At 51.6% G+C, this 19,539-nt stretch overlaps 1 protein-coding gene across 1 annotated transcript; it reads left to right on the plus strand.

Moving 5' to 3' along the window:
• The first annotated feature begins 4,869 nt into the window (after window positions 1-4,869).
• On the plus strand, window positions 4,870-19,536 carry LOC121590740 (mucin-19). The gene is made up of 6 exons (XM_041910670.1): window positions 4,870-5,866; window positions 10,414-10,694; window positions 12,107-12,426; window positions 12,526-12,762; window positions 13,207-15,920; window positions 16,943-19,536. Exons 1-6 carry the CDS (start codon window positions 5,563-5,565, stop codon window positions 18,283-18,285), a joined length of 5,199 nt encoding a protein of 1,732 aa, XP_041766604.1. The 5' UTR covers window positions 4,870-5,562; the 3' UTR covers window positions 18,286-19,536.
• The last annotated feature ends 3 nt before the right edge of the window (window positions 19,537-19,539 follow it).

Genomic DNA, 19,539 nt, shown 5'->3' on the forward strand with positions numbered 1-19,539 from the left:
TTTTCTTTTCTTTTTGCTTTTGTTGTTCGTTAACGAAACGGCTGATGACTGATGTACAGGGGTTGCCAGGAGCTGTCATAGCTGTGAGACACTTTATTGACTCTTTCGTATACGAAATCAACCTAATAGGAATAATGAATTCTTTAGCACCATTGTTGGAGAAATCCAATTGGAATTTCTAAGCAGCCGGTCCAAGAAGGCTGCCATATAGTCCAATTTCCAATCATAAAAAGTTCACTTCCCATAGGAAAGAGTCAAGCCAGTGTCCCACAGTTCTAAGAATCCCTGTAAAACCCAGCTGTAAGGATGACGGAACAAAGCATCCGCCCCGTTGCGCGTAGGTGCACAGCACAAAGCGGATATCCGGCAGTGTGAAATATTACAAAATGATCATAAAACAGTTCCAGACACCTCCAGCTAGGTAGCGTGGAGCAAAGGTAAAGCTTTTCCCAAGGTCAACACTAGATTCGGGGTTTTCCCCCGTGACTCGGGTCAGGTCGTCCCAAAGCAAAAGGTGGTCCCTTTTATCGGCTTGTGTGAAACCGGACACCTGACAGCAAGGTTAGCGTGCCTAGACAAATATCTTCCCACAGGCACATTAAAATGCTGATTTTGCTGTGCCTTCTTAGGGCGTAACGGAATGATTCGAAGGTTAAACGGGTCCGTCCTCGGAGGGCCAAATCTGCCTCATCTTGTGTGGCTTAGCTTTGAGTTTTTGAATTTCAAGAAGCAAACCGGCGGGCAAGCCCGATTAGGAGGGCCCAACATCTTATCAACATCCCAATTTTCCTATCCGTAATATAGCGGGTAAACACACTTTCCCTAAGAGTCTACTGACCCACAAAAAACACACACACTCCAAATCCCGTAATCGGAGTGTTCAGAGTGTGAGACACCCGAAAACCCCGGCTTATCTTAAAGCGAACCCGACCCGACCAATTCCACCCCATGCATGATTCCACGATTCGGCTGTGGTGTGTATGTTTAGATTTCGGAGGCACAAGGTTCGTGAGCTGCGTGAAAGCATTAGCAAGTGCCTTCCCGCCGGGTCCGGGTTGTCGGGCTGTGGACATTGGTTGTTTAAGCGGCCGATGGAGTCGGAATATCAGCAGAGTATAATGCTTACGGGGTGTAACTTTACAACGGCTCGACTATTACTACTACTACTACTGCTGCTGCTGCTGTTGGTGCCTCGTGAAGTCTCTCCGGTGTTTGTCAGCTTCATCAGAAGCGGCTCAAATGACGGCCGACTGGGATTGTGTATACATGCGAGCGTGAGAAAATGTCCGTCCGAGTACTTTGAAATGAGTCAACCGTGCCGAGTTGGCTGGGTCTTTGTTGCTGTAAAATTCATAATAAATGAAGCAAGTATCAATATCCATACATATATCACTAGCAAGGGGGGTTTGTCGTCTGCTGTCTTTTGAGCATCTTTTCAACACGTTTGTTTGCGACAAACAAACAAGTGCGTTAACTGTAAAGCGTCGCCCCATCCGGGCAAGAAGTCACTCGAAAGCAATTACCCTATAGAACAACCGAACCCGTCCATTTACACTGTCCACCAACCACCGTTCTCCTACCCCATTAACCCCTGCACAGTTCGCGGCCTACTCTAATCTAAAATGCCGACATACATGCCCGGTGCGCGGGGTCGAGCAGAGCAGACGCGTTGTTTTAAATTACCAGTCCGGACCGTTAGAGCGTGCATGCGGGTGCGTACGGTGTGCCGTTGAGGGCTTTCCTTTTCAATTTGCCTAACTTCCTCCTCCTACACAGCCTCATCTTGCCTTGTCCCAACTATTTCTTTTTTTTTCTGGGTGGAAAGGGCCAACCTAGACACTCGCAGGGCGCCTCCCAATCCCTCGCGAGTTCTTCCTAGACGACGCCCGACTAAAAAATTGGCGCCGACTTCTCTCTCTCTCGCGTGTGGTTCGGTCGTGTTTTGTGGTAATAAAAATTGGAAAACTTTAAAGCAAATTTCTACCTCCCCCAAATGCAAGTAGCCGTTACTTCAGGTGGTTGGTTTTGAATGCAGGCACCGACACAAACACACATGCAAACGAGAGGGAGAACAACAACAAAAAAAGGGAGCGGTTACTCGCAGCCTGAGAGCCTACTACGATGGATTGGTAAGGGCCCCAGCAGTCAGCGGCGTAAAACAAAACAGATGAATTAAATGCGCGCGCCATGCAACCAACCTAACCCCTGCCTTTCCCGCCCCCTGTCCCCACGATGCACACGCAACTGCAGTTGCAGCAGTCATTTGGGGGGGGGGGGGGGTGGAGGGAGCGATAGTTCGGTAGAAAATGAGGGCGTAGCGGAATCGAAAAATGACAACAGAGAGAAAGAAGAAGTAGCAAACACTTTGACCTGCCCTTGCGCATGAATGGACACACACGCACACACAGTGTGTCCGGCCGTCCCGTTCGGCGGTCAAGTGGTTTTCGCTGTAGCAAGACGACAAATAAATGGAAGGAAGGGAAAAGGAAACAGCGAAAACAGAACGGACCAACCAACCAACCAACAAGACCCCCTTTCATTCCAGCAGAAAGGAGGAAAGCTTGCACCCATACACAGGTACGCCACAAGGTACCGAGTGTGTTCGCTTTCCACCCTACCACCAACCCTACCGATGCAGAAGGAGGGGCTCGGCCATCAGTGGGGGGTTTGTTGCGTGGGTAGGTGTGTAGGTTGGTGTGCCTCCAAACACAGCCACAAATCAACCTTCGAGCCCGAACGGTCGAAGCAGTAAGCCGCACCGAAGGCGCATTATGCTGGCTTCAGCAGTTGGTGACGTCGTGCACCGGTTGTGGGTAGTGTGTGGCTTCAGCAAAACCCTCCCGAAAACTCGTCGGTGCGCTAGTTTGCCTCCTCCCCCTACACTGTCCTCCCTCGGGCTGTCGGGAATGGAAGATTGTTGCGACACTGAAGTGTCAACGGCAACACACAGTCAGTTACAGGCACAGAACCGGCTCTTACCCCTTTCGCTTTGCCTCTCAGCTCCCAATCTCTCGCGCGTGATCGTTTCGCGGTCGGGGAATCGACCGTATTTATGGCACCGCGAGCACCGCTTCCCCGCGGGTACACCGGGTAAGCCGCCCGGCAAATGTAACGGCACGTACACACGACGGCGACGGCGGCGGCGCCCGCTGTACTCACCAACACACACACGAGCGCATAAGCATAGTTCGGGAGAGTGCCCACAGCATAGCAGGCGGTGCAGCATAAACTTACATCGCCACATTGGTATGGGTTTTGTCCCATCAGGGGAAGGGAATTCCAACGTTGCAACTTTTGCGGTCACCGGTGGACCACGGAATGGAAACATCTGCTGCAATTGGTGCGGTTTTCGGTGCCGATAGTGTCGTTTCCGGTGTCCTAGCGACGGTGTAGATGTGGCCCCGGTGCGGAAGGACACCCCTATTTCGGGTTGCACGATCTTCGGTGCCACTTCCGGCCGTTACGGCGGATGGGCTTGGAAATAGTGCCGCACGGCGTACATGCTCATCGGGGCTGTGCGATCTTCAGCGGCTGAGTGGCTGTGCGGCACTCAGCAGCGACACTCAGTACGAGCACGATCGCAACGGAATGCGTGCCGGGGTTGATGGTGTGTGTGTGTGTGTGTTTGTGTGAGAAGATGCATGTGCGGCTTCGTGGTATAGGTGTGCACGGGTTTAGTTTCAGGTGTCTCTTTCTCTCGCTTTCTCTTCCTATCTTGCTCGTACGTTTGCTCTTCAACCCTTACGATTTTTAGGGGTAACTCGCACTAGGGTAAATGGAGTGGAAAGAAATTATACTTGCACTATGAATTTGTAAAACTTGTAAATTTGACCCGGTACCAGAGATTTGCAAAATAAGTTGTGGAGAAGTATAAAAAACAAAGAAACTGTATTTTTTGTAATACCTGAACATACCATTTGAAATTCAAGAGATCAAGTGAAAGCGATTCTGAACCATTTAGGCAAGTGAAATTGATCCTAAACTCACACCGGTTCAGTGATAAAAACAAGAGTTTAAAACTTTATCGATCCTGAACCCATACCGGTTTTGTAGCTGATTAAGAATTCATATTGATCCTAGAATAGATCCTTAACCCATACAATTTCTGGAATTGATCCCCAATACTGATCCCGAAACAGATCCTATACTGATCCAATACTGATATACGATCCTTGGAATCAATACTGATCCCAAAACAGATCCTAAACCCAGACCGTTTCAGAAACTCATCCTTAACCCTTAATGGCCCTAGAAGAGATTACCAACATGTACAGATCCTGAATCCTGAACATCTGTCCAGGAATAGATTCTGAACCCATTCCGAATCTTAGACATATCTTGAGCCCATTGAAACTGATACCGTTCTAAGACCAATTCTGGTACCTGTACATAACCCATGTTCATCCTTAAACTGATACATTCAGTTTAAAAACTGTACCTAAATCCCTCGCATTCATGGAACGGATCACGAACCTGTTCCAATTCAAGGAACCGAAACAGTACCTACTCCGATCCAGTTACTGATTCCGATACCATACTGCTACCAATAAACCTTTCCCTACAGCAGATTTTGTTTTTAGCGGAATGATTTGGATGATAAAAGCTAAATTCTAACACTTAAAAAAACGTTTTATGGTCCTTTTTCTACTCTTTTACATCTTTTTACAAATGCTAATAAACTTTCAATGTTGTTTTTTGGATAAACAAAGCCATTATATTTACCGTTAAAACACCAAATTTCAAAACCAATTCGGACCTCCTTTAAGCCCTTCAACGTTCCCACTGTGCATGGGGTGTAATTAACAAAAAAAAGAGTGCCGTGAGTTCCCAATCGCACGACCGAAGCCGCGTGAGTGCTCGCCGTTCGCTCAGTTTCTCCGAAAAGGGCAAGCGTGCAGGATGTGGTCGCCGTGTCGCTCCGTCCGAAAAACGTTCTAAGCTTGCGCGTAGCATGCAATTTCCGGTAAAGTTTGGCCAAAGTGTTTTGGGAGTGATGGTTTCTAGCAACAAATCAACCACCCAGCCATGCCAGTGTTAGTAGCTGCAGCGTAGCAGAGAAAAAAGGAGAGAGGAAAAGCAAATCTTCCCACGCCTGCACGAATGTGTTTCTGAAAGTGTAGCGCGCGTGTGTGTGTGTGTGTGATGAAAGGTGTCCAGCATCCAGTAAGGCCAGTTTGCCCGTTGCCCATTCTCGTTCGCATTCCAATGTGCTGGGCGCTAAGTGATGCTGTGTGCAAGAAGAAGCCGATGATGATGATGATGCTGATGGTGTTTCGGTTGTGAAGTGGTGTTGGTTTCTCCTTTTGTTTTATGCTGAGAAAAGTGCCTACTGAGAAAAGCAAAAGATCGTGTGCAGAAGAAAATTAATTGAAGCAGCACACCCAAACCAAACCTGTGCGCGTTCAAAAAGTCATTGACGAGCAGGTCACCTCTCTGTTGTGTGTTCGTGCGCGCGCGTATTGGTCAGCAAGATACGTGTGCGTGTGTGTGTGTGTGCGTTGATTGTTTCCTCAAACCCCCAAACCAGGACCACCCAGGTGTTGCAGCACAACATGAGGCAAAATGCCGTTCGTGAAGCGTGTCGTAACCCCCAAGTACATCGCCCGCTCGTCCAAGTTGGCGCTGCAGCCGTACGCGGCCGCCCCGACCATCCCGGTGGCGGACAATGAGTTCGAGGCGCTGACCAACGTGACGCTCAGCAATGCGCTGCGCCAGCTCGCGTCGCTCGTCTACATCTCGAACCAGATCTTTACCGAGCTGCACCAGGAGCTGTCCAGCGTGAATGAGCGGTCGCTCGGCATCAAGCAGCGGATCGACCGGCTGTCCGCGAAGGTGGACCAGTGCGATCCGAAGCAGGTCACCGTGCGTAAGTATTATCCCGGGGCGTCTCCGGGGCGGATCGATCGAGCAAACAACCGTCGTTTTCTGTGGGGTCATTTCGCTTACAACGCACATTGCTGGCCCTTTCTTGGAACGCCCTTTCCTCCAGCAATCCCCGGGCCACCCAATCTCTCGTTCTCGGGGTCGTATGGTTTAAATCAATGGCCCATTAACTCCATCTGTGTGAAGCAATCAACGCAAACCAGAGCTCCCCAACAACAGCAGCAGCAGCAGCAGGCGAGCGGGTGTCGGTGCCTACTAAGACCACAATGCTTTTTCTGCTAGCCCGGCTGTTCTATCAATTCCTCCCATTTTATTCCAAGGAGGGAAATTTACATGGTGGTGAAAGAAAAACTCCAACTCCAGCAGCATTAGCCTAGCGAAGATTACGTGACGTAATGTGTGTGTGTGTGTAGGGGCCCGAGATTCCGGGATCTTCCAGCAATCCACATTACCGAGAAAGAGAGAGAGAACAAGATGAAGTTCCATTACCTCGAGCAAATAGCATTAAAAGTGCCGGAAGAGCAGCAGCAGCAGGCCGATCTCCGAATCGAAGTGCGGCTTCCTTCTTCTTCCGCAGCACAGTGCCCAGGGACGAGCCCCTGCTATTCTTCTAGGGCCTACTGTCAAGTAGGCAACAGTGAAGGGAAGCGTCGTCGTGTGCGCATCGTTGGCATCTTAAAATGCCCTTCCGTCCGTGTGTGTCGGGCACAACGGACGGGCGTAGCAGCTGCTGCCGCTTGTTGGGTGTGTGTGTGTGTGTTTGCAGCATCTTTACGAGCGCCTGCTGCTGCTGCTGCTGCGCCCCAGAGGGTTGTCACCAGACGACGCTTGCATTCCCATTTGCGCGACCGTACTTCGGCGGCGCCCTTCTCCCTAGGTCCAGCAAATCACTGCCAGCAGCAGCAGCAGCGAATGTTTGTCACAGCGCGTCGCCGTCTTGGCAGACGCCGCATGCCCTTTTGGATGTGTTTTAAGAAGCCCCGAAAAGGGAGGAAACGATCGTGTTTTTCGAGTCATTTTGGAATGCTTTCTCGGGCTTGCCGTTTGGAGAGAGAGACAGAGGGGACCGTGGGCGGCAGGGGACAAGCAGAAGTGCTCCGACCGCCAAGTAATGATGCTTAAGTTGGAAACGAACCGAATGGAGGGGTGGATGGGGAGGACACAAGCAACATGGATCGGTGCGCGCAACTCGTTCTGCCCTTCTGCGCTCTCGGTTGCGCACAGCACTCACCTGTAGTGGTGGTGTGTATGGATGTTCGGCGTGGCGCAAACACACCTTTACGGCCGCGAGCGACGCTGGATCAGCGGCCGTGCGATCGCATGATTGTGCATGTGTGTGTATGTACACCAACACGACGGACGGACCAAAACCACGCGCGTGTTTGGGTTCGCGCAAAGCAAAGCAAAGCAAAAAAAACCCGTCCATCACTCTCCTCGGGCAGCGGCGCTAAATCTTTCGACCAAGCGCGACTGTGCGGCCTCTGCAGGGTTGTAGAAACCTGTTTGGTGGACAAACGGTTCAACACAGTTTTTGCGATACTTTTTTGCTGTTGTGCAAACTGGCGTTTTGGTGCATTTTATGTCAACGTAACGTGGGTTTTTACGCAAGAAAGGCATTATCTATTATGGATTCTTGATAGTTTTTTGTGAATGTTTTTCACTACGAAGCAAAAAGGCATAAGCTATCAATTAGACTGAACGGACAACTCTGCAAATTATGAAGAATTCTGCTTTCTCGAAAACATATGCGAGCCTTTATGTAATCAGTTCCTATTTAAATTCAATGACTTGCTTTGCCGCATGAGTGAACTGTTCAGATGAATATAAAACTCTGATTCGACCCTAAATTAAGAAGAACTGAAAGCGGTCCTAAAAAGATAAAATCAACCTTTTTTAGGACAGCAATATGTAACTGTTTGTTTGGATTTGTTGTTATATGATGATCTCAAACAAAAATTTCGATTAAGTTGCGACTTAATGTCAGCAAACTCTCGAGAAAGTGTTTCTATTTTCGTTATGATCACTATTTTTATTATTCTTTTTATTTGGCTGTGCAATATTAGTCGGTGTAGCCCAGCCTAATTCACTAATAAGCTTTGCTTTCTCAGACTTTTTGGTGTATTCATAGCAGAATATTCAGTCCTGCGTATGAGGGTTCGCTTCAAACAATTCTAGAACCCATGACGGGCATGTTATTAAGTCGTATGAGTTGACGATTCGGGACGGAACAGTAACTACACCCTTTATTACTAGATAAGGTGAAGCATAGAATGAAAATAAAATAAATACAATATATCTCACATTGTAGTATCGTCTACATCTTCTTCTTCTTCTATTTAGCGTAACCGTCCTACGTGGACATGCTGCTGGCCTATATAGGCTTTCGAGACTCATTCATGATACCAAGCGGGCGGATGATAGTAATAAATTCCTTGCTACTGGGAGACGGTTGAATATGAGGCTTAAACCCACGACGGGCATGTTGTTGAGTCGTGCGAGCTGACGACTGTACCACGGGACCGCTCCGAATCGTCTACATCAGGGGCCTTTAATATGGAGCACCCGATGAAATGATAATATTGCCTATTGTGAACAATTTTTATAATGTTTTACGCTTCAAGCCGAAAACTAAGATTCAGAAAGAGACATCTGCAAAAGATTTTATATTTGTAACGTTGTGCAGACCTCTGTTCTAGATCAAAATCTATTTATGATTGGTTTATACAAAAAGACACATGCTCAGCGATCTATTTCGTATTCGAAAAGAGCTCTCTCTTTTGTGAGTTATCTTTTGTATAACTGTGTCTGTGTTTACGTGTAAAAGTGTTCAACGCAAAAATGAGAAACACGCTCCCTATAGGACATTGCAGGTGCTGCAGCACACAACCGGTGTTCCCTGATTAAACGTGAACTGCTTGGAAATGTGTTCAAATTTCGTTTTGTTCAGCGCGCAACTGCCCCGCACTCATTAGACGCATTGTGTATGCCCTGGAACACGATTTGATTAATTAACCGTTTTGACATCCCTGTATGTGGTGCCTTCCACATTCTCCGGTTCTCCGGTTGCCTTCCCTCGAGGTCGCCCGACACAACACCTCGAGCGCGCTCTACCTGCAATCATCATCATCATCGTGCACGGTTTGTTCTCATGGTTCTCATAAACCTCACCGCACAGCCAAAGCCATTTGAACAAAAAAAGCCATAGCAACCCCACAAAACCATACCGGCCTACCCTTCCCAACTGCCTCCTGACAGATGGTACGCGCTTGCTTGCTTGCTTGCTGCGCGTACAATAGCCCGGCGCTGCGCTCTCTCATGCTTTATGCGCACCGTACCGTACCGTTTCCACCGTGCAGCACCCCCCGCCCGTCGGCGCCCTTCCCCACCCCCCAAAAAAAAAACCCGGTGTTTTTAGGTTGGAAAAGAAATCTTCCGTTTGTTATTTAAATCGAGAGCAGGCAAACATGACCACCGGCGAAACCGGCTGTCAAAAACCCCCCCTGCCTTCCGTCTGTGGCGGGCAGGACTTCCTGCGCAAGCTACGACGACAACTGCGCGCAAGCGTTTGAGATGCTCCGCATGCGTATGTGCGTGTGTTTGTGTGCGTTTCTCATCTCTTTCGTTCTCCTTTTTTTCTCATTCGCTCATTCGTACGCTCGGCATGCTTGCGGGGCGGAAGTGAAATTAAATTTGACATTCCCATTTGCCATTTTGACGGGACAACAATGGATGCCGGGGCTGCAACAATGCGTTGCGAAAACACACACACACACCGGTCACGATGGTGTAGAGACGCGCACGACACGACACGACACGTTGCCGGTGTGAACCTCTACCACCAAGGTGTGAGCTAGCTGGCCGAGTGGTGGTGGTGGTGGTGGTGCTTGTTGCACTAATTTTCAATTATGCCGTTCGTATCAGCCCCCTTTTTCGGCGACGACCTGCGTCTAAGCTTATCGCCACCAAACACCGGCAAAAGCGACGCTTGCCGCTTAGTTTACACACATTGTTGAAATTTGAATTTCGTTGCCGCCTCTATCTAATCAACTGCCACCGGTTTCCGTGTCACCGGGGTGTCGGCAAAGGAGAGGGGGAGGTAAAACAAGTGAGGGAAGGGAGCGCCAAACCAGCATGTAAGCTACAGTTAGAGCAGTGCCCGCCGGGGGTCGGGCGCATTAATTATCAGCCCGCCGTAAAACAATTCACGACACCCTCGGACAAAAGTAAAAGCCCGTCCCATGGGTGGAAAGGGGTGGCAAAGGGGGAGGAAGCAAGACAAATGTCTCAGTTTCAGCGGTTATGTGAGAAATCTTGCCCATCTCGGGTGGAGTACGTTTCGTTCGGGTGTATCATTTGTCCCTCCTGACAACAAAAGAGCCACCAGGTTGGCGCACACACCGCTAATTTGCTTTCGCTCTCTTGCCGCTTCGATTGTTTTTGCCCTTCCCGCTCCTTCCCCGTCACACGTTCACGCCTTTTAATTATGCACCCTTGCCTTCTTCTTCTTCTTCTTCTTGCTCTTCTCCCCAGCCGAGAGTGACCTCGATACGTTCGTGCAAATTAAGCAGCACTACACGACCAAGTACCATGTCGACACGGGGCTGTTCACCGTGGCCACGCGGTCCGAGACGGTGCAGGAGCTGTACGAGGCGGCGGCCAAAACGCCCGTCGCCACGATCGCCGAGATGGACCGGATCATGGGCAACATTGCCGGCAACAGTACGGAGGCGTTCATCTGCACGCCGGTCCTCAGCCGGCAGCGGCGCAACGCGCGCACCAACAACGTCGACCTGGACATCGAAGTCAGTCTGGTATGTATCACGTTACCCAACGCGCACTCTCAACTATTCTCCCATTACACGCAGTCTAGGTGAGGAACTGGTCCGCTTCCTTCCGAAGGTCTTCATTAGTGTGCCCGGGTAATGAGGGCCGGAATCAGGGTCATGTCCGGAGACCCCTTTTCGGTTGACCACAAAGCCCGTATTTACTTACGGCGGTTTCCTTTGGACCGTTTTTGCCGCATTTGGGAGGTTTTCTTAGTTACCGCGCAACCCGATAGTCATCCTCCCTTTTTTCCCCTCCCCTTAGTGCGGCACCTGCGAGGAACCCCTTTTGCCCAGCTGCTGTCTAAGGCCACAATCTAATCAGAGCTGTTGATTGATGTCACTTCGCCTTCGCGCTCCGATTGTGGTGGAGTGGTGCGGTGTGCCAGGGAGTCGCTATCGATAGGCAAACATGCTTGACCAAGTGCTGTGCAAACACAGATCGGATGGTCGATTGGAGGGATGACGTTTTGTTTGCTTTGCCATTGACTTGGCTGTGGCTGTGGTTATCTCTTTGCATCTCTTGAAGTTGTGTAAAGCTGCACACCCTTTCGCAGGTCACACTTGATTGGACACTCCAAACGGAATGGCAGGCAGAAAGCTCCATTACTTCGTGTACTACAATGTTTTGGAGAATGCCTGTTGACACAAGCTAATCGGTTTAATACATCTGTTATTGTCTCTCTGTCCAGGCTGATGCCTTAATGTCTGAGCTTCATCGGATTGTATTGAATATTGATAGGCCAAATGAATCATCAATGTGTAGGTTGTAATGCGCTGTTTTTTTGAGGACTTTTCAAACAAAGAAGTCTGAAGAACGATTAAACTATCACGATTATTGAGCTATCTACAGGGATTCTTTGAATGATCTCTATACTAGAAACAATGATATTGTCTACAGACTACATCTACAGACTACTACATCTTCAGAATTCAGAATTGTGTTAAGACGCTAAACTTCAAGCTGTGACGTTTACTCCAATGGCTGATAGAACTCTATTTAGGGTTTTGAACAAAAGTATCACCGAACGAATCACCCGAAACCTAGAATTGGGATGATGTGGGGTACTTTGGGCTCGTCAAATTTTCAATTTGGGACTTTTCTTAGATTGCCAGAGGGACCATCTGCTTGGGAATTTTGAACTAAATTATCTCTGAAACGTATTCAATGTTTCAATGTCAAGATGTGTGGTACTTTGGGCGTTAAAACTTTAATATGCGATATTTCTTCGATCATCAGACGTAACATCTGAACCACTGAACCTGTTTTAAAGTTGTTATCTATGTAATACATAACCAGAATTCAGAATTTTGAAGTGTCTCGATAGTTTAGATATCAAATCATCAATATGTCACAATTTCCACACTTCTCAACAATTCCAACACATTCCCATTTCCAGCCAACGGCCGTTCAGGATCTACGCAAATGGACATCCACCGAGGCCATCGGCGACGTTACGACCGGCATCGCGTGCTCCGCCAAGATTGCATCCCACAGTTCCACCAACAATTCCGTCCTACCGTACATTACCGAATCGCCCACCGATCTGACCGACGCACCGACCACCTCCAACATGGCGGCGTCCGGTGACGAAACGGACCTCGATGCAATCACGACCCTAGCGGAAACGGGCATCCCAAGCACCAACACCAGCGGCGATGATCGTGTCGATCACCTGCTGCCCTCCCCGGCCGAGCAATGCCGCATTTTGGCCTCCAAGTGAGTGGCTTTTTGTTTACTCCGCACAGACGTCGCCCAGAGGGACACCACCGTCTAATTCGCTGTTTACATTACTCCCCCACCAATCCGTGTGTACAGGTTCCCCGCGGAAACGATCAAGATCGACACGTCGGGCCGGGCGTTCGACCGCATGTCGTCGACGCGCAAGTCGCTGGTGTGCTACACGACGGCCCGGCAGAAGAAGGAGGGTGACGCGGCCAAACCGGAAGAGGATACGGTCAGGCGGAGGTCCCGGTTAAGGCGCCCGCGAGGCAAGCGGCGCAACACGATCGCCAGCTCGGACCAGCGGGAAATTGCGGAAGTCATCAACAAGGGGTATGTCAATGGTGGGGAGGTGGGGGCGCGAAGGGGGCAATGCCGTACTCAATCATCGCTTTTTGATCGCTGCATCATCATCATCATCGTACACATTATGGTTCTGCACTGGACCCGGGCTGCACTCGTGCCGCTGTAAAGTTTTTGCGCGCTGTTCGTTTGTGTGTGTGGTGTTTGATAATTTTGATGTTGTTTGTTTCTGTTTTTTGTTTTGTTACGTGTTGCCCATTTTAACTAAACAATGTGCAGTCTAACAGCGCTCTAGTAGCTTCTCTTCAGCATTATGGGTTCGGAAATCGGAAGGCTAGAAAGAGGATGGTTGTAGATAGAGAGGCTTTTTTTATATTCCAATAGGACACCCGGCGACGAACCCGTAATGCTGAAGCATCGCCGCTTGTCTAAACGATTTCGTCTCTGTCTCTCTCTCTCACATCTCCCCCACAGAGAACCCGAGAGCGGTACGGTGGACGAGCATCCGGTGTGCGATTTCGGCGAGCTAATGCCTGCGATACGCAGCAAGTCGGGCGATCTGCTGCGCAAGGAACCGTCCTTCTCGGCCGAGTGGGCCAAGAGCTTCAACAAGATGTCTCACTTCAACTCGCTCAAGCAGTGGGGCATGAACCGGCTGCGCATGATGAACCGCGACTCATCGTCGGCGAGCCAACGCGACAAGGATCAGGACATTGACGACTTCAATATCCACGATACCACGCTCGCGCGGCAGCCCAGCGTTGGGGGCAGTCGGCGCCGGGGCGGCAGCACCACCGACAGGGAGAAGCGCCTTTCGCACGATCGAAAGCCGTCTTACTCATCGTCGGAGCGCAGCTCGACCGGCATTCTTGGCGGGACGGCGGCGTACCTGCCCGCCTCGATCAACCCGGTGAAGCTGCGGGAAACGTCCACGATACGGCGCCAGCGTCGCACGGCACTGGGCAACAGGGATGAGCCGCACTCGTCCAGCGGCAACTGGAGCGCGAGCTCCGAATCGGGCAGGACGTCGATCGGTAGCGAGATCACGACGACCAACACGCACCCGAAATCGAGCGCATCCAGCACGTCGTTGAACCATAGCAATCCGATCAGCTCGAGCGCTCCGCCGAGTTCGATCGTGAGCCGGCGTCGGTTCTTCAACACGTCCGCGTCGAGCAGTGTGACGAGCGAGGGAACGATCACGCCGGATCTGCAGACGTTTGACTACCACGATGAGGGCGGCGAGACGAGCTCGGTGTATTCGTGCGATACGGAGGGATACTACACCTCGTTCCACGTGGATTCGGGACTGAAAACGCTGAAGGAGGAAGAACCCATGACGCCGCTACAGTCGACGACGGCTCTATCCAGCATCACGTCCTTTTCGAGCTCGGGCAATACGACCGTGGTGTCGGATTACGACGTGTACGGGAAGGGTTCGACGTCCACGACGACCAGCTCGGCCGGCACGATCTGCACGGTGCTGGCGGAGGGTGACAAGAGTGTCAGTGCCAGTGCCTCCAACCTGCCCAAAATCCCCGAGCGCAAGAGCTCGCTGACGAAGCTGAACCGAAGCAACAGCACGGCCAGCAATGGCACGCTGGAGCGCAGCTATTCGAGCAGCACGCTCGGCAGCACGCTGGACAGTACCGGCACGATCAAGCGCAACGGCGTGCTGATCCAGAAGGAGGTGCTGAAGATCCTGCGGCAGGAGAACAACAACCGCCTCGACGTGGCGGACGGCAATGCGCCCAAGGCAGCGGGGGCGCCGGGATCAGTGCAGTCGTCCGGCAGTGAGGCGGTCAGCAGCAAGCTTCCGCCCACGGCCGAGCCGGAACACTCCGAATCGTCCGACGTGGAGTGCGTGGAGCGTACCGAAAGACTGAAAGTGAAGACAACGATCAACACGAGCCGCATTCCTTCCATGTGCATCATCACCCCGACGAACAGTGACGATGAGCAGCAGCCGGCTGGCACGGCAACGGCGAAGTCGGTCACGCAGAGGGATAATAAATCGACCGACAAGGCAGGTATCGGTGCCGGCAAGCGCCGGCCCACCCTCACCGAGTCGACCTCCTTCGAGCTGAAGAAACCGAAAGACTTCCGCAAGCACTCGCTGCTCCCGCTGAACAACGTGTTCGATCGGATCAAGGGCGCGCTGCCACATTTGAAGAAATCGCCCACCAAGGAGGACGCGACCGGGGGCTTTTCCACCACCACCAGCCCCAAGGATCCCGAGGAGGCGGCCGTCGGTGGCGGTGAGTATGTGGAGATTTCCAAGGGGCGCAAAACACCGAACGAGCTGACCGTGCGGCGCAATCTGGCCACCGTGCTGTCGGGCAATCTGAACGAGGAGACGGAGTACGTCTCGCTGAACGAGCTGCCCTGCAACATCAAGTGTGAGGGCGCCCACTTCCTGGCGCTGGATGTGGGCAAAGGTGTCGGGGTGGAAGGGTCGCCCGCTGCTGCCACCGAACCCAGCGAGGATGCGCTGCCACAATCGGGTCAAGATGGCGGAAGCGGTGGGCCGGGCATGGGCGGCGTCGGGCGGCAGGCTGCGCTGAAGGGTGCTGCGCGCGTGAAGCTGGATGCGAACGGGCGAGCCATTTTCTCATCTGACAGCTTGAAGCGACGGAAGGGTGCCCACACGACGTTCGCTCCCGGCCCATGCGTAAAGGATGTGTCGTCGCGCGAAGCGCAATGTAAACAACAGCATCCTCCTGGGCAGCAGCAGCAACAGTACGCAGGAAGCAATGCTGGCGGCACAGTGAGTACAGCGAACCCATTGGTCATTGGTGGTGCGCCCGCACTGCTGCCCACAACGCGAACGCTACTGCTGAAGCGGCCGCTCGTGTCGGCCCGTTACGGTACACCGCGCATCGGACCAGCTCCGGCAGTGGAGCCAGCGAAGAAAACGCTCGTGGCCACGATTCTCCCCAACAGTGCCAAACCCGCACAGCAGCCCCCGCCCCTTCGCCGGGAGGCCCGCGAACTAGCCAGCATGCGTTCGTTCTCGCCGTACGGGGCGGACGTGAGCAGGGGCGACCACCGTGGTGGTGGTGTTGGTGGTGCCGCGTTCTACGCTGGTGCTGCACCGATTGCAGCGTATCAGGCGCCCTCAGTCGCGGGAACGGCAACGGCAGCAGCAGCAGCAGCAGCAGTAGGCCATGCGAAACTGTACCCCGAAGGTAAGCAGAACGAGCGCTTCCGTGTGCACGCACTCTATGCACCCGCCGAGTAGCGTAATTTTAGGTTAGCGAGCACAATCACCCCACAATCTCGTCGAGCACGGCGTAGTAACAGTAGTGGTAGCCTCTGTTGCCAGGGGAGACGGGGCAGAAGATTACAAAAAGAAGGAAAGTAGAGTGAGAAGGGGGAAGAGAGTAACACGCGCGCAGAATCGTGTGTGTGTGTGTGTGTGTATCGCCATGTTTTGTTTTCGTGTAACATAATTTCATTATTTGCTGTCCTGTATGGCCTTTTACTATTTGCGTGAGTTGTTTTCATTTTGTGACAATGTGGCCAACTAACAACAAAAAAGCACCCCCCCCCCCCCCCCCCACACACACACACACACCAATCTCACCGCGGACATGAAAGTGTACATAATCTTCAGCGAGGGGAAAAGTATTAACACGCCGCCACACTGCTTTAAAGACGTTTTTCTGCCGACATTTGCGCGCGTATTTACTTAGAGTATTCTTTTAACTACAAAAGTACAAAACAAAACGATTAGCTACTTATTTATACCCACCCGGGCGACAGATTTTACTTACACCCGCACACGTACATTAATATATTGCTTCTTCTTCTTCTTTTTTTTACTTAATAAAACTTTGATGAAAAACTGTTTCCGTGTTTCGTGTGTTGTTTCGACAGCTTCCCTAACACATTGTGCCGTTTAGCGCGTTTGTTGTGCTGTGTGTGTGTGTTCATTCAATGTCCTTTTTTTTACTAAAAATGTAATTAAACTTTGTAGTAGAAATAACAAAACTCCGGACACATTTCTACACACGTTAAAAGCCGCTTTGCAATCATCTTTCACGCACCTTTTGCACCTTCGAATCTGGGTATAGAGTGTTAGTTCCGCCACCTGCACACTACATTCGCACACATACACAACAAACACACACACACTCCACAGTAGACACATGTTTCGGATTGGCATCACCGTCCCATGGATCTGACCTTTAACGCTGCTTCTTTGCAGGTGCACACTCACTGGACCGTTCTAGCATACGGAACTGGTATCCGGACAAGCTAACCGTCCAGCGCAATCCCAGCGCCGCCACCACGCTGCCCACGCGACCCGACTACGCGCGAACGTACCGGGCGGCGGCCGGCCAAGACTACGCACCGCCCCGTGCGCTAATGTCGGCCGGCGGTTTCGCCAGTCCGCCGGCCAGCCCGCTCGTACCGGACACCGGCGTGCCCGATCCGCACAGTCTGTACGCGATTCCGAACAAGGTGAAGCCTTCCCCGCTTGCCGCCGCCGTCACCGTGCCGAAGCCAATGGACCGTAGTCTCCGCTCGATACTGGCCGAGCAGAGCGAGCTGTCGCCGATCAAACCCTGCCAGACGAACCCCTTCCGGACGTCCACCCCCTCGAAGGAGGACGAGGCGCTGGGAGCGTTGGGCCCGCTGCACCACCGTCTCCTGTCGTCGAACGTGCGGTCGCTGGGCAACTCGCCGGTACATTCGGGCCGGTCGACACCGCGCGAACTGCTCGAACCGTCGCAGCCGGCCGGTGGTGGAACGCCGCGCGGCCGGCACAGCTGGGCCTCGAACAGTGTCGAGGTGCCGAACACGTGCTCGGACCGGCTCGGCACACCCAAGACCAGCCTGATGGACTTCAAGAAGCTGCTGCTAGCGCACGGCACCAAGACGCACGCCAGCCCGGGCTCCAAGATGTCCGCGGTGGAGATGCTGAAGAAGAGCAAGGAGTCGGCCGCCACACGGCCGAAGGATCAGCCGGGCGGCGGCTCCCCTGCTTCGTCCAGCGGGATGGCCATACTGGACATGTCCGCTTCGCCGAAGATGTACAGCTTCCGGCGGATAGCGCAGCAGGGCGGGTACGGTGGATCGCCCACGAAGGGCGCAGGGGGTGGCGGCGGCGGTGGCGGCAAAGGTGCTGCCGGCCGTTCCAACTGGCGCTACAACAATATGCGCACGGGCGTCATTTCCACCGCCATCCCGGAAGCGAACAGTGAGGAAGACATTGTCCCACCGGCGCCAGCGACGACGACGACAAAGAGCGCCGAGCGGGAGGAACCCGTTTGTCCGTCCGGGAAGGCACCGGAAAGCGAGAGCGGTGGTGGTGGTGGAGTGGTCGAGGAAACGATCAGCAGCTTTAAGGAGAACATTTTCCTCAAAGAGGACGAAAACAATTTCATGCGCGGCGAGATACCGCGCATGACGAAATCGTTCGCCGGCTTCTCGACCGTGGACGGGCGGAAGGATATGGCGGGCGGAAGGCTGCTGCAGGCCGCACGGGACCAGGAAGCGGCGGATGAGGCCGCTTCCAAGCAGGCAGCACTCGAGACGGCACTCTAGAGGGGGGGGGGGGTGTGGGAGAGAAGCGCGAATGCCACGCGCCACGACTTTCAAGACTTAAGCTACTTCTATTAAGCCTTCAAACTTAATCCGCCCCAAAAAGAGGACTTTACGCGCGTGTGTTTATGTGTGCGTGTGTGTGTGTGTGTGTGTTTGTGCGCATTTGCGTGTCTATCCAGAGCTGAGAGATGGGTGGTGTATTCCCCCTGTTGTGTGGCTCTTGTATTTATCCTTATTTATTCTAATTTATTTCCTGTGGTTTTTTGTTTTGTTCAACTGTTTTTTAGATATTTATGAAGCAATCACACTCAAGCGGAACCCCCCTTCGGGAGCGGTTTCATTCGCTGGCGGTCCCTTTCTCGCTTTTACTCTTGCCTTTAGTTGCTTTAAGACAAATTGTTAATTTAAAACAAAAAAAATCATCCTCTTCGCCTTTCGCCTTTTAGCTTCCCCCTCCATTTCCTTCTATTTCCGATACTACCCACCCACCCGCGGTGGTGTGTTGGGAATGCATTAGGCCAAACGGTAGAAGAGACTTTGCCGCGTGGCGATGCGCTATACTATTGCGCAAAGCAAATTAAGGAATGGAATGATTTCGTTAGTAATAGAAAATGGCCAAAATTCTTCCGATCGATTAGACACAGAGAGGCTCTCGCTGAACGTGAAAAGTGTGCTATTTTGGCAAGATTTCAATAGGGAATTCCAGTGCCGGAGGAGATTCGCCAAAAAAACGAAGAAAAAACGGAAAAAAACAATCAATACGCTAGCAATGCAAGCCAATTAATGGTAATATTTAAAATTTAAGAGAACTCAAAAACGACTCAAAACCCTTTTACTAATTCGATCGCTGTACTAGACAAGCAACACATACAAAGTATTATCATGCAAAAGATGAGGCGGCCCCAATACGCGCGTGGGCACTACTCTAGGAGCACATATTCGACGTAGTTTCATATCAAGGCTAGTAGCATTTAAGGCTTTATCTTCGTATGCATTTACAGCTAAATTGTCCCTGCAGCTCGGTTAGGATTTTTTATTTTTATTTTCCTGTTTTGGTACGATGAACGATGTTGTGTGAGCCGTCGCTGCGTTTCGGCAGCGGCCAGCGGAGTGTGGCACAGGCAGCTAACAGGACTAAACTATTGCGAAGATCGAGGACGTGTTCAGAGCATTATTGTTGCATTATTGAATGGAGACATATTTAATGGAAGCAATTTAAGAGAATAAAGCATTAAAATATTTAGCGGTTAAGTG

The sequence above is a fragment of the Anopheles merus genome, chromosome 2R, assembly GCF_017562075.2.
Source record: "Anopheles merus strain MAF chromosome 2R, AmerM5.1, whole genome shotgun sequence".
Lineage (NCBI taxonomy): Eukaryota > Metazoa > Arthropoda > Insecta > Diptera > Culicidae > Anopheles > Anopheles merus.